The 13,385-nt window shown below is 38.6% G+C and overlaps 1 protein-coding gene across 1 annotated transcript in view; it reads right to left on the bottom strand.

The window, feature by feature from the left end:
• Positions 1 to 13,385, bottom strand: part of EDC3 (enhancer of mRNA decapping 3) — a 52,529-nt gene that overhangs the window by 31,737 nt on the left and 7,407 nt on the right. The window contains exons 2-3 of the mRNA XM_059912767.1: positions 4,167 to 4,377; positions 316 to 632 (exon numbers count right to left, since the gene is read on the bottom strand). Of these exons, the coding sequence (XP_059768750.1) occupies positions 316 to 632; positions 4,167 to 4,330 (481 nt within the window). The 5' untranslated portion in view covers positions 4,331 to 4,377. The remainder of the gene's footprint in view (positions 1 to 315; positions 633 to 4,166; positions 4,378 to 13,385) is intronic.

Raw genomic sequence — 13,385 nt, 5'->3', positions numbered from 1 at the left:
TACCACCAGTTACCAGATTAAAAACAACATCACTTTTGTCTATGTGAACTCTAGGCAGATCACTGACTTTTTTTGAAGGAAGGGAAGTGGTGGGAGAGGGCAGGGAGCTGGTGTGAGTCTCTAACAGCTCATTTCCTTTCCCTTTAATATCTTGACGAACTAGCTCCGGAAGAAAAGAAACATGCTATATTTTTGTGAAGCTCTGCCAGCATCCTTTTTTTATTAGGGTAATAGATGACTTATTTAAAGAACAGAAGTGGATAAGTGGACAGGAAACATCAGATTAAGAAGACATATTAATTTGATCCAACTTACAAGAGTTGTGCCGACGACGGAAACTTTTGGACTGACTCAAGGATTCCATGTGCCTGTCCACATAGCTCTTTGAGCACTGCTGCTGGGGAGAGACGGCAACATCTTGGCTCTTCACATCTGTCCTCTTAGGGATGTTCTGAGGGGCACTGCTGGAAGAGGCTGGCTTCTTGACCAACTTGCCCGTGCCATTCTGATTGACACCTACTTGGCACCCAACACCAGAGGGGCCTAATTCTGTCTGATGAAGGTCTCCAAAATGTTGGTTTTCTCCAGGACCTGGTATCTCCAGAATTTTTAATTCCGTTATGTCACCTGCCCTGAAATATACAAAAGAGTCCAAGTCTCAAAATTATAATAGTGATAACAGAGATGAAACTGGGATCAATAGCAACCAGCTACACCTTTGCAGGGCTGCATTTCAATGAGTCATCAGAGGCAAAACCTAGAAAAGGTAGTAGAGCACTTAAAGACAAGGCTCAGCCACTGACATTCAACTGACACAGCACTGGCCTTTAAAGAGACCTATTGTTAAGGGGGAGTTGGGGAGGGGGAGGGATGGACTGGGAGTTTGGGGTTAGGAGATACAAACTATTACATATAGAATGGATGGACAAGGTCCTACTGTAAAGCACAGGGAACTATATTCAGTGTCCTGGGATAGACCATAATGGAAAAGAGTATAGAAAAGAATGTATACATATGTATAACTGAGTCACTCTGCTGTTCAGCAGAAATTAGCACAACATTGTAAATCAACTATACTTCAGTAAAAAATAAAGAGACCTATTGTTAATCACAAAACTATCATTAACATCTTAGATTTCTAGACTGCTTAATAGTTTTTTTTCATTCATTCACTCACCTGCTCATTCGATAGGTATACACAGAGTACTTACCATATGGTAAGCCCTGTACTAGGAGTGGGGTATATAGATATGAAAAGCATTACATGCCCACAAGGAACTCGCAGTCTGGTCGGCAGAAAATTCAAGTAGGTAATCAAAAGTGTTAAATACTATGACAGAAGTGTGTACAGGGGACTAGAGCTCCCCAAAGCAAAATACATGTGAGTCTGGCAGAGATAGATGAAGCGCTTAAGCTAAGTCTGGTCGGGGAAGGAAAATAAGAGTTGGCCAAGCAGAGTATGGTAGGGAGAGGGGCATCTTAGGCCAAGGCTCAGAGATTGAGAAAATGTGGGCCATTTGAGGACCTGCAAATGTCACAGTGTTACTGAAGGGCAAAATGCTTATGGAGGGCCATTAGGAGCTAAGGCTGTGGAGGAAATTAGGGATCAGATCATAATCACACTGGATTTTCCTGGTGGCTGTAAGGAAGGTGGAGAAACTAGACACAGGGTCACCAGTTAGGAGATGAGGCAAGAAATAAGAGGGGAAGTGACAATGCAAAGAGAGAGGGGAGGACAGAACCAAATAACACTTGGAATCCACAGAATTTGGTAACTAACTGAACATGAAGATCAAGAGAAAGAATTTATTATGACTCCTAAGCTTCTAACTTGGGTGAAAGGTGTCGTTAGTCACTAATTAAGGGTACACCTTGGGAGGAAGAAATCTGCAGATAACATAATGAGCTCAGCTTTGAAAATCTTAAATTTAGGATATTCTGTGGGATATCCACCTGGAAATGACCAGTAGACAATTAAAGTGTATGGAACTCAGATAATGGGTCTAAATTAAAGATTTGGGATCTCACTAATGTGTAAGAAGGTACACATGAGACTGTCTAGAGAGAATACAGACTCAGAAAAGAGCCAAAGATAGAACTTTGACTAACCCCATCTTAAAAAGTGAGAAGAAAAGGAATCTGGGGGTGGGGGGGGGAAAGGTGTATAAAGGAATGGAGGAATATATGGCAAGAAAACCCAAGGGGTGACAAAGAAACAAAAAGAAGAGGCCATTCCAACAGTTAGGGCACATTTGAATAAGATTAGAATTGAGACACTCTACTGCATTTGGCACTTGGCAAAAGCTACTTCAGCAAGATGGTAAAGTTGGAAAAAAGACAATGGTGGAGTAGGGAGGGCCTAGAGGGACCAGGCCACAAAGGGAATGAAAGCAGACTACAGTTGACCCTTGAACAACACAGTTTGAACTGTGCAGGTCCACTTATACATGGATTTTTTTTTTCCTACTAAACACATTCTATAGTACCACATGATCCATGGTTGGTTGAATCTGCAGAGACAGAACCATGGATACTGAGGGTCAAATGTAAAGTTATACACAGACTGTCGATGGTGCAGGCAGTTGGCGCCCTAACCTCCTCATTGTTCAAGGGTCAACTGTATTTTGCTCTGAAAATAATTGTGAGAACAAAGAGAAGGGAAATGACAGGGCAATACCTAGTGGCAAATGCAAGGTGTGTGTTGGGGGGGGCAGGGGGGAGTGTTTTTACTATGGGGGAAGCCTGGGAATGTTAGAAAGCGAAGAGAAGAGACAGTATAAAGGTTGCAAGTGAGGACACAAAAGAAAAGGAGATAGAAAAGGATAGCACGTAAAGCATATGCACGATAACGTTAGCCCTGAACACAAAGGATATTTCTTCCATGAAGACTTCAGAGGAGATAAGCAATAAGAATGGATACACCTACAGAAAAGGTTACATGTGGATGTTGTTTAGGAAGTCAAGGAAGCTCTTGCCAGACAGTCTCTTTTTTTTTTTTAAAGATTTTTTGGTTATTTAAATGTTCTTTTATTTTTTTATTTTTTAATTAATTAATTTATTTATTTATGGCTGTGTTGGGTCATCGTCTCTGTGAGAGGGCTTTCTCCAGTTGCGGCAAGCGGGGGCCACTCTTCATCGCGGTGCGCGGGCCTCTCACCATCGCGGCCTCTCCTGTTGCGGAGCACAAGCTCCAGACGCGCAGGCTCAGTAATTGTGGCTCACGGGCCCAGTTGCTCCGTGGCATGTGGGATCTTCCCAGACCAGGGCTCGAACCCGTGTCCCCTGCATTGGCAGGCAGATTCTCAACCACTGCTCCACCAGGGAAGCCCCTCTTCTTTTTTTTTTAAAATTAATTAATTTATTATTTATTTTTGGCTGCACTGGGTCTTTGTTGCGGTGCACGGGCTTCTCATCGCAGTGGCCTCTCCCACCGTGGAGCACGGGCTCCAGGCACGCAGGCTTCAGTAGTTGTGGCTTGCAGGCCTAGCCGCTCCACGGCATGTGGGATCCTCCCAGACCAGGGCTCGAACCCGTGTCCCCTGCACTGGCAGGTGAGTTCCCAACCACTGCGCCACCAGGGAAGCCCCAGTCTCTTTTTTAAAAAAAACAAAACAAAACAAAACATAAGAAAGGGAGGTTTCTGTCAAACTTGTGAAAAGACGGATGTGGAGACATCTAAGGTTGAGATCTGTTAGCAAACACTAAGAAAAATACATTCCTGTAGCTAAGAACTTCAGCTACTGGCTACAGTGTGCCTCTGGAGATAAATCATAATATAAATCTACAAAGAGAGATAGTTACATGGTGGGGCGGGGGGGATCAATAAAGACCTTAGACGTAAGAAAGCACAAATAATACAAAACTGAGAAAGGAAATCTGAAACCATAAAAGAAAACAGAAATATTATTCTGAATTTGACGCATTTAATATTGCATGTTTGACAGAGATAAGAAAAATGTTTCACAAACCCTGAATCATTAGCTGAAAGCTAATTACGACACAAAGTCTCTGCTGAAAGAGTAGAACTATAACATCTAAGATTGCAAAATCTCACCCCTGATAAGACTCTACTCAAAAGTAGCCCTATGCAAGAGAATACTGGCAATGAGACCTAGGTCAAGCTCCACAGATCACCAGACTGGATTTGGAAGAATCAGGATACTCACCTGAAAGTGACTTCTGGCACAAGGCACTTCACTCCATTGTGGAAAGGCCGGGTGAGAGAAATGGTCTGGCTGACCTGATCCACTGCTGATACTCTTCCCTGATAGACACCCAAGCTATCTCCACAGTTGATGGACACAATACTGCCCAGCCAATCCGTAGCCATGTTTCAGATGTGAGACCACCGCGGAGAGAAGGAACAATGCAGTGTACCTTGAGAAACAGATAAATCTTTAATAAAATTCACCAAACATTATATCAGGTCTGTACCAGGTGTTGCTCAATAATATATATTCTATCACATCCTTAATTGAGGTAATAAAGCATAAAAAATAAAGCTTTTCTTTTTAGTAGGAGTAAGCATACTAATGAATAAGCAATACCATTATATATATAGATCTTATAACTGCTTTAAACCACATGTACTGGATAAATATTTACCTGGACATCAAATCACAAGAACTATCACCTGTTTATAACATTATATTTTAATATATCTGCCACCAGAATGCTTTCAAAGAGAATAAATAAGAAACAATATATTAAATAATAATGTTGGTAGTCACAGTAGCTCATATCAGACTAACCCTCTTGCTGATGATAATGAAAAATTGTGGACAAAATTTTTTTTTAAAAAGCTGACTGAAGGCATTAGAGAACACTACACCAAACTACAGAATAACATTCTTTTCAAGTTCACCAACACATGCTGGGCCTTAAACTAGTATCAATTCATTTCAAAGGACTGAAATCAGACAGAGTATGCTCTTTGTCCATAACAGAATTAAATTTGAAGTTGATAATAAGATATTTCAAATATCCCAAAATATCTGGAAATTAAGCAAGACATTTCTAAATAACCTATGGGTCAAAGAAGAAATCAAAAGGGCAGTTAGAAAATAGTTCAAATTCGGGACTTCCCTGGCAGTCCAGTGGTTAAGACTCCGCGCTTCCACTGCAGGGGGCGCGGGTTCGATCCCTGGTCGGGGAACTAAGATCCTGTACGCCATGCCACGTGGCCAAAAAACAGAAAACAGTTCAAACTCAATGAAAATGAAAATAGAACATATCAACATTTATGGGATGCATTTAAAATAGTGTTTCAAGGAAATTTATATATTTATCTATTTCTAATATAAATGCTTATATTAGAAAAGAAGAAAGGTTTAAAACCAATGATTGGGCTTCCCTGGTGGCACAGTGGTTAAGAATCCGCCTGCCAATGAAGGGGACACGGGTTTGAGCCCTGGTCTGGGAAGATCCCACATGCCGCAGAGCAACTGAGCCCATGCGCCACAACTACTGAGCCTGTGCTCTAGAGCCCATTAGCCACAATTACTGAAGCCCACACGCCTAGAGCCCATACTCTGCAACAAGAGAAGCCACTGCAGCGAGAAGCCTGTGCACCACAATGAAGAGTAGACCCCGCTCGCTGCAACTGAGAAAGCCCGCGTGCAGCAACGAAGACCCAACACAGCCAAAAAAAAGAAAAGAAACAAAAGGGTTGCAACAGAGATGTCAGATAAAAAATTAAGGCAAAAACACAGAAAGAGATTTAATTCATGTCCATACAGGGTACAAGTCACTTATAATATATATTACTATAATTCTCCACATAGGTAATTTTATTATATCAAAATATAATATAGACTATAAAACAAGTATATAAAATATTCAAGAATAGGGACTTCCCTGGTGGTGCAGTGGTTAAGAATCCACCTGCCAATGCAGGGGACACGGGTTCAATCCCTGGGCCTGGAAGATCCCACATGATGCGGGGGAAGATCCCACAGCTGGCGGAGCAACTAAGCCCATGCACCACAACTACTGAGCCTGAGCTCTAGAGCCCGTGAGCCACAACTACTGAGCCCATGCGCCACAACTACTGAAGGCTGTGAGCCCTAGAGCCCAGATGCTGCAACTACTGAGCCCACGTGCCACAACTACTGAAGCCCACGCACTCTAGGGCCCACGTGCCACAACTACTGAGCCCGCATGCTACAACTACTGAGCCCACGCACCTAGAGCCCATGCTCCGCAACAAGAAGCCACCATAACGAGAAGCTCACAGACTGCAACGAAGAGTAGCCCCCACTCACCACAACTAGAGAAAGCCCACGCACGGCAAAAACCTGATGCAGCCAAAAAATGTAAAAAAAAAAAAAAAAAAAATTCAAGAATAATTTTTTAAGTCAACAGAAGAGAATTAAGACAATCTTCTTTGATGACTCAAGCAGCAGAACATCAATATTTTTTAAAATAAAATAACATAGATACTTAGTTTAATAAATATATCAGGCTTCGTATCCTCCAGTGAAAGAATACAATTATACCTTGCTTTTGTTGTTAAAACAAACAAACAGTGATGGAATAAATGGATATCCATCAGTAGAAAATGAACACTGACCTAAATCTCATAATTTATATATACATTTACTCAAAATGGGTCATGGACTTAAATGTAAAATGTCAAACTATAAAACTTTTAGGAAAAGCCTAAGAGGAGCCTTCAGGATCTAGGGTGAGGCAAAAAGTTCTTAGACTTGATCCATTAAAAGAGAAACTGATCAGATGGACTTCTTGAAAATTAAAAACTTTTGCTCTGCAAGAGGATCCTTGTTAGGAGGATAAAAAAGACAAGTTACAGACTGGCAGAAAATATTTGCAAACTGCATTATCTGACAAGGACAAATGACTAGTATCTAGAATATATAAAGAACTCTCGGGACTTCCCTGGTGGTCCTGGAGTAGCTAAGACTCCGTGTTCCCAATGCAGGGGGCCCAGGTTCGATCCCTACTCAGGGAACTAGATCCTGCATGCCACAACTAAGAGTTCGCATGCCGCAACTAAAGATCCCGCATGCCGCAACTAAAGATCCCACATGCCACAACTAAAAATCCTGCATGCTGCAACTAAAGATTCCACATGCTGCAACGAAGATCCCGTGTGCCACAACTAAGACCTGGCACAGCCAAATAAATAAATAAATAAATATTTAAAAAAAATTTTTTTAAAAAGGACTCTCAAAACTCAATGGTAAAAAAAAAAACAAACAATCCAATCCATAATGGGCAAAAGACACAAAAAGACATTTCAACAAAGAAGATATACGGATGGCAAATAAGTACACGAAAAGATATTCAACATCATTAACCATTAGGGAAATGCAAACTAAAACCACAATGAGATATCACTACATATCCACCAGAATGGCTAAAATGAAAAACAGTAACACCAAGTGCGAGCAAGGATGTGGAAAAACTGCTTTACTCATACACTCATACATTGCTGACAGGACTACTAAATGGTGCAGCCATTCTGGAAAACAATATGGCAATTTATAAAAAATCTAAACATGTAACTCCTCAATGACCTAGCAACTGCACGACTGGTCATTTATCTCAGAGAAAGGAAGACATAAGTGCACATGAAAACCTGTATACGAATGTTCATATCAGGTTTACTCCTAATAGCCTCAAACTGGAATAGCCTAGATGACCTTCCATGTGTGAATGGTGAAACAAACTGTGGTATATTCATGCCAGGGAGAAAAAGTGAAAAAAGCCAACCCCAAAAGATTACATTCTATATGATTCCATTTGTGTAATATTCTTGAAAGGACAAACTATAGAAATGGAAAAGAGATTAGTGGTTCCCAGGGGTGAGGGAAGTGTTGGGTGGCAGGAAGAAAACAGGGATGACTATAAATGAGCAACATGAGGGATCCTTGTAGTAATGGAAACATTCTATATTTGACCATATCAATGTCAATATCCTGGTAGTGATATTGTACTATAGTTTTGCAAGACATCACCAGTGGGGAAAACCAGGTAGGGTATATGGAATCTCTCTGTATTATTTCTTACAAGTGCATACGAATCTAGTTATCGCAAATAAAAAGGTCAATTTTTTAAAAAATCAACGTCTTCTACCACATTAACAAAGTAAATGGGAAATCATGAATGGTCATGTCAATAAATGTAGAAAGATAATCTGACAAAATTCAACATCCATCCATGATATAAAAAAGGGGCAGTGGCATCTACAAAACAATTAAAGCTAACATCATACTAATGGTGAAACAATGAATTCTTTCCCCCGCAAGACTGGGACAAGGCAAGAATGTCCACTCTCACCACTTCTGCTTCTTATTCAACACTATATTTAGGTCCTAGCCAGTGCAATAAAAAAAGAAATAAAAAGCATAAATATTGGAAAGGAAGATGTAAAGTTATCTTTATTTGTAAACTGTATTATTGACTGTGCATGTAGAAAACCCTAAGGAATGTACCCCCCCAAAATCCTACTAGTATGACTTTAGCAAGATCACAGGACACATGCTCAATATAAAATAAACAACGGTATTTTATATAATAGCCACAAATGAAAATGAAATTTTAAAATACTATTTATAATAGTATTAAAAAACAAAATACTTAGGAATAAATCTAATGAAAAATGTGCAGGACCTCTATGATAAAAACTGAAAGACTGCTGAGAAAAATTAAAAGAAGATCTAAATAAATGGAGAGATGTACCACATTCACAGACTGAAGAGCTTAAAGTTACCAATTCTCCCCAAATTGATCTGTGGATCAAATACAAATATTAATAAAAATCCCAGCTGGCCTTTTTGGAGAAACTGAAAAACTGGTCCTAAAATCTATATGGAAATGCAAAATACTTAGAATAGCCAAAATAATCATATAAAAGAAAAACAGAGGTGGTTGTTTTACACTATCTTATTTCAAGTTTTACTATAAAGCTATAGAAAATCAGTGTGGTATTGGTGCGAGGATAGACAACAAGATCAACAGAACAGAGTCCAGAAATAGACCTACACACATATGGTCAACTGACTTCTGATCAAGGTACCAAGATAAATCAATGGGAAAATCAAAAAGTATTTTTCAATAAACGGTGCTAGAACAACTGGATATATATGAGAAAAAAATAACGTTCTAGTCCTATCCCACATAGATACCAAAAAATTAATTTGAAATAAACTATCTAAACATAAAAGCTAAAACTAAAGCTACTGGGAAAACAAAAAAATAGAATATTTTAGTGACCTTAGGGCAGAGAAAGATTTCTTAGCCAAAACACAAATAAGTACTAATCATAAAAGAAAAAAATCTGATGAATTAGATTTCATCAAAATTTTAAAGTCTTGCTCATCAAAAGTCATCATTAAAGAATACAAATTGGAAGAGGTATAAAAAAGATGCAGGAGAACAGCTGGGAGGCAACTAGAGCAGCCCATTTAAGAGATGGTGGTAAGCTGGAATAGGCAGAAGCAATGAAGATGGAAAGAAGATGACAGATTCAAAACCTATATAGGTGATGGTTTAAATTTGGTGATGATTTAATAAAGTAAGTAATAGAAGGGGGGGGGGGAATCACCATTAAGAAAACAAAAGGTGAATGGAACACACATAATCCCACAGCCTTTATACACATACCATCACATTGTGTAACAACAGCAGCAGCTAGCATTTATTGCACACTTACTATGTCTCAGGAACGAGCTAAAACTTTAGGGGCATTCTTTCCTTCAATCATCATGACAACCCTATGAGGTAGCTACTTTACTATCCCATTTTACAGATGGGGAATTTACAACGGAGAGATTATAATGGATATTTTACATACTTGTAATCAGAGCATAAAGGCAGCTTCTTAGTACAATGGCATATTTTCCATGCTGTACATATTCCACTGCATTCACATGTCACAGTTTTTTTCTCAATGGGCATTTAGATAAGTCCATTTTTCACAATTATAGTTAGTGCAGCAATGATCAATTTCATTCAGTGCTTGTCTTAAATAATTTTCTCAGGATGGAGCCTCAGTCAGTCAAAAGGTAAAGCCACCTAGCTTTGATTACAATACTCCAGAGCAGAAAACTCTTTTTTTTAACCAAATTATTTTCCATTTTTTCCCAAACCAAATCATTCTCTGGATGGGTTAAGACAGTCATAAATTTAAAACAAAGGTACTGTAATAAAATACTTAGGAAGGTATTCCATATAATCTAGCCCCATCTCAAAATCATTCCAATGAAGGCTACCTCCCAGGCAGCCAAGCATTTCAAGAAAACTCTCAAATTTATGATGGCAAAAAGATGTTTCTGCCCTCTTCTATTACAATCACACCAAAATAAGAAAAGAAAAAAAGAAAAGGTAAGTCACAGTCAAGGAGAAAATATTCACAATAGATATATCTGATAAAGGACTTGTATCCAGAATATATAAGGAATGTTTACAAATCAGGAATAAAAAGGAAACACCACATTTTTTTAAAGCAGGCAAAAGAAGTTATATGAATAGCCAATAAACATATGAAAAGCTGTTCAATTATCATTAATTATCAGAGAAATGTAAATTAAAATACAATGAGGGACTTCCCAGGTCCAGTGGTTAAGATTCCGTGTTCCCAATGCAGGGGGCCTGGGTTCGATCCCTGGTCAGGAAACTAGATCTCCCGCACGCCGCAACTAAAGATCCCATAAGCCACAACTAAAGATCCCGCACGTGGCAATGAAGATCCCGCGTGCCACAACTAAGACCTGGTGCAGCCAAATAAATAAATATTAAAAAAAAAAAACACGCACGAGACAAGCCAAACGTCCATGCTGGACGAATGGATAAACAAAACACGCTATATACGTAAAATGGAATATCATTCAGTCTTAAAAAAGGAAGTTCTGATATATGTTACAACACAGATAAATCTTGAAGACATTATACTAAGTGAAATAAGACACAAAAGGACAAATCATGTATGATTCCACTTATATGAAGAATCTAGAATAGTCAAACTCACAGAGACAGAAAGTAGAACAGTGTTTGCCAGGGGTTGGGGGAGCAGGAAACGGGGTGTTACTATTTAATGGGAACAGAGTTTCAGTTTGGTATGATGAAAAAGTTCTAGAGATAGATGATGGTGATGGTTGCATAACAATGTGAGTGCACTCAATGCCACTGAACTGTACACTTAAAAATGGTTAAAATGATAAATTTTATGTATACTTTACCACAATAAAAAATATATATATTAAATTGGGAAAAAACCAACAGAGGATACTACACCCACTAGTATGGATCAAAATTGAAAGCACCAAATGTGTATGACAATGTGAAGCAACTGGAACTCTCTCACACTGCTGATTGTGTAAAATGATGCAAGCACTTTGGAAAAGAGTTTGGCAGTTTTTTACAATATTAAACACACACCTATGACCCAAAACTTCATTCCTAGGATTTACGCAGGAGAAATAAAAACATATATTCACAAAAAGACCTGTACACAAATGTACAAAGTACATTATTACAATATCTGAAAACTGGAAACAAGTAGAAGAGAGGAAACAAATTATGGTGTAATTATACAACAGAACACTACTGGACAATAAAAAGGAACAAACTACTTATGCAACAATGTAGATGATTCTCAAAAACTGAAAGAAGTCATACAGATACATTTATATGAGTCTATTTATAAGAATTTCTACAAGAGGCACTACTTTATCGTGAGAAAAATCAGAAGTGTTTGCCTATAGGGTGGAAAACTGACTAGAAAGAGGCACAGGGGCCTCTTTCTGTGCCTCTTGAAATGAAAATGTTCTCTGTTTTTACTGATGCAGTAGTTACAAGGATGTACACATCTATCAAAACTCACTGAATTGGGCATTTAACGTCTGTGCATTTTTATTGTATGTAAACTATATCTCAATAAAAAGGGAGGAAAAGTATATGTAGCCAACATAACCACTATATAATGCCACAGAATATTTAGCCATTCCTCCAATAAGATTAACTTCCTAGAAAGGTTTTCCATAAAACATAAAGATGAAAACTCACACATTGGACAGTTCCTACAAAGATGTCTGTCAGGCATCTCATAAATGCCCAAAATAGAATTCTTGATTTCTTTAGCCCCACACTCAACATCCCCCAATTTGTTCCTTCCCAAGCTTTTCCCGTCTCAATAAATGGCACCAATATCCACTACGCTGCTTAGGCAAAAAAAGAAAAAAAAAAAAGAGTCAGGAGTCATCCTTGATTCCTTTCTTGTCCTTCATCCCATACTTTCAATTCATCAACAAATCCTATTGTCACAACGTCAAAGATAGGTCTCTTTCTCTCCATCTCCACTACCACCTTCCTAGTCCAAGTCACCATCATCTCATAATTACAGGATACCTCTAACTAGTATCTCTGCTTCCACTTCTGCCCCTCCAATTCTTTCTCTACACCGCAGCCAGAGCAAATTTTAAAATGTAAACCACTTGTCATGATTCTGCTTAATAACTTCCTTTCCATGGACTGTAGGCCCTACATGATCTGATTTCTGCTAACCTCTACAGACAGCTTCATCTCTCACCACTCCCTTCGCTCTGTTCTCCAGACACACTAACCTGCTTACTCTTCCTCAAACATATCAAGTTTGTTCCCTCCAAAACTTTGCACCAGGTATTCTCAGAACACTCTTGCCCCAGCTCTATGAATGGCTAGTTCTACCTTTTCTTTCTGTTATCTGCTAAAATGTCACCACCTCAAAGAGGCCTTCCCTGGTTATCCAATTTAACGCAGTTACTCCCCATCACTCTCCAACACTTTGTTATGATTTCAGAATGACTCACCATATGAATTATCTTATTTGTTTATGTTGCACGTGTTACCCCACTAGAATGTAAGCTCCATGAGGGCAAGGGACCTTGTCTGTTTTGTTCTGCCTAGAATGGAAGAGGAACTCAATAAATATTAATCCAATCAATGAATGAATTAGATATAATAAATCTGACAGAAGTTAATCACTCAAAATCTAGAGTATCTAAATATTTATATCTAAATGCCTTGGCTCTCCTTGGAAATGGTTCCAAAAATACAATATCCCTAAGCATATTCTATGCAAAATCCTATGTAAGATATGAAATCTAACACTGCCCTACACACAGAAGGAAGTCAGCAAACAGCAGATGAGTATATAAACATAACATACAATACTCAGTATAAAATGAAACACTGGCTTAGTGTTTCCCATGAAAAACAGAAAAGAAATAGAATAGCGTTTTAAACAGTTTTCAAATATTAATTTCAGAAATATACCTACATAAAACAGAGTCTAAAAAAGGAAAAATAGCTATATATATATATATATTTAAAGAAGCAAAAAAGGCACTCCTGTGGTTAAAAAAAAATGAAAGTATGTCTCATCA

This window comes from Balaenoptera ricei, chromosome 2, assembly GCF_028023285.1.
Source record: "Balaenoptera ricei isolate mBalRic1 chromosome 2, mBalRic1.hap2, whole genome shotgun sequence".
Taxonomy (NCBI): Eukaryota; Metazoa; Chordata; class Mammalia; order Artiodactyla; family Balaenopteridae; genus Balaenoptera; species Balaenoptera ricei.
Note: the sequence above shows the minus strand (reverse complement) of the source record. Positions and strands in the feature narration are given on the sequence as shown.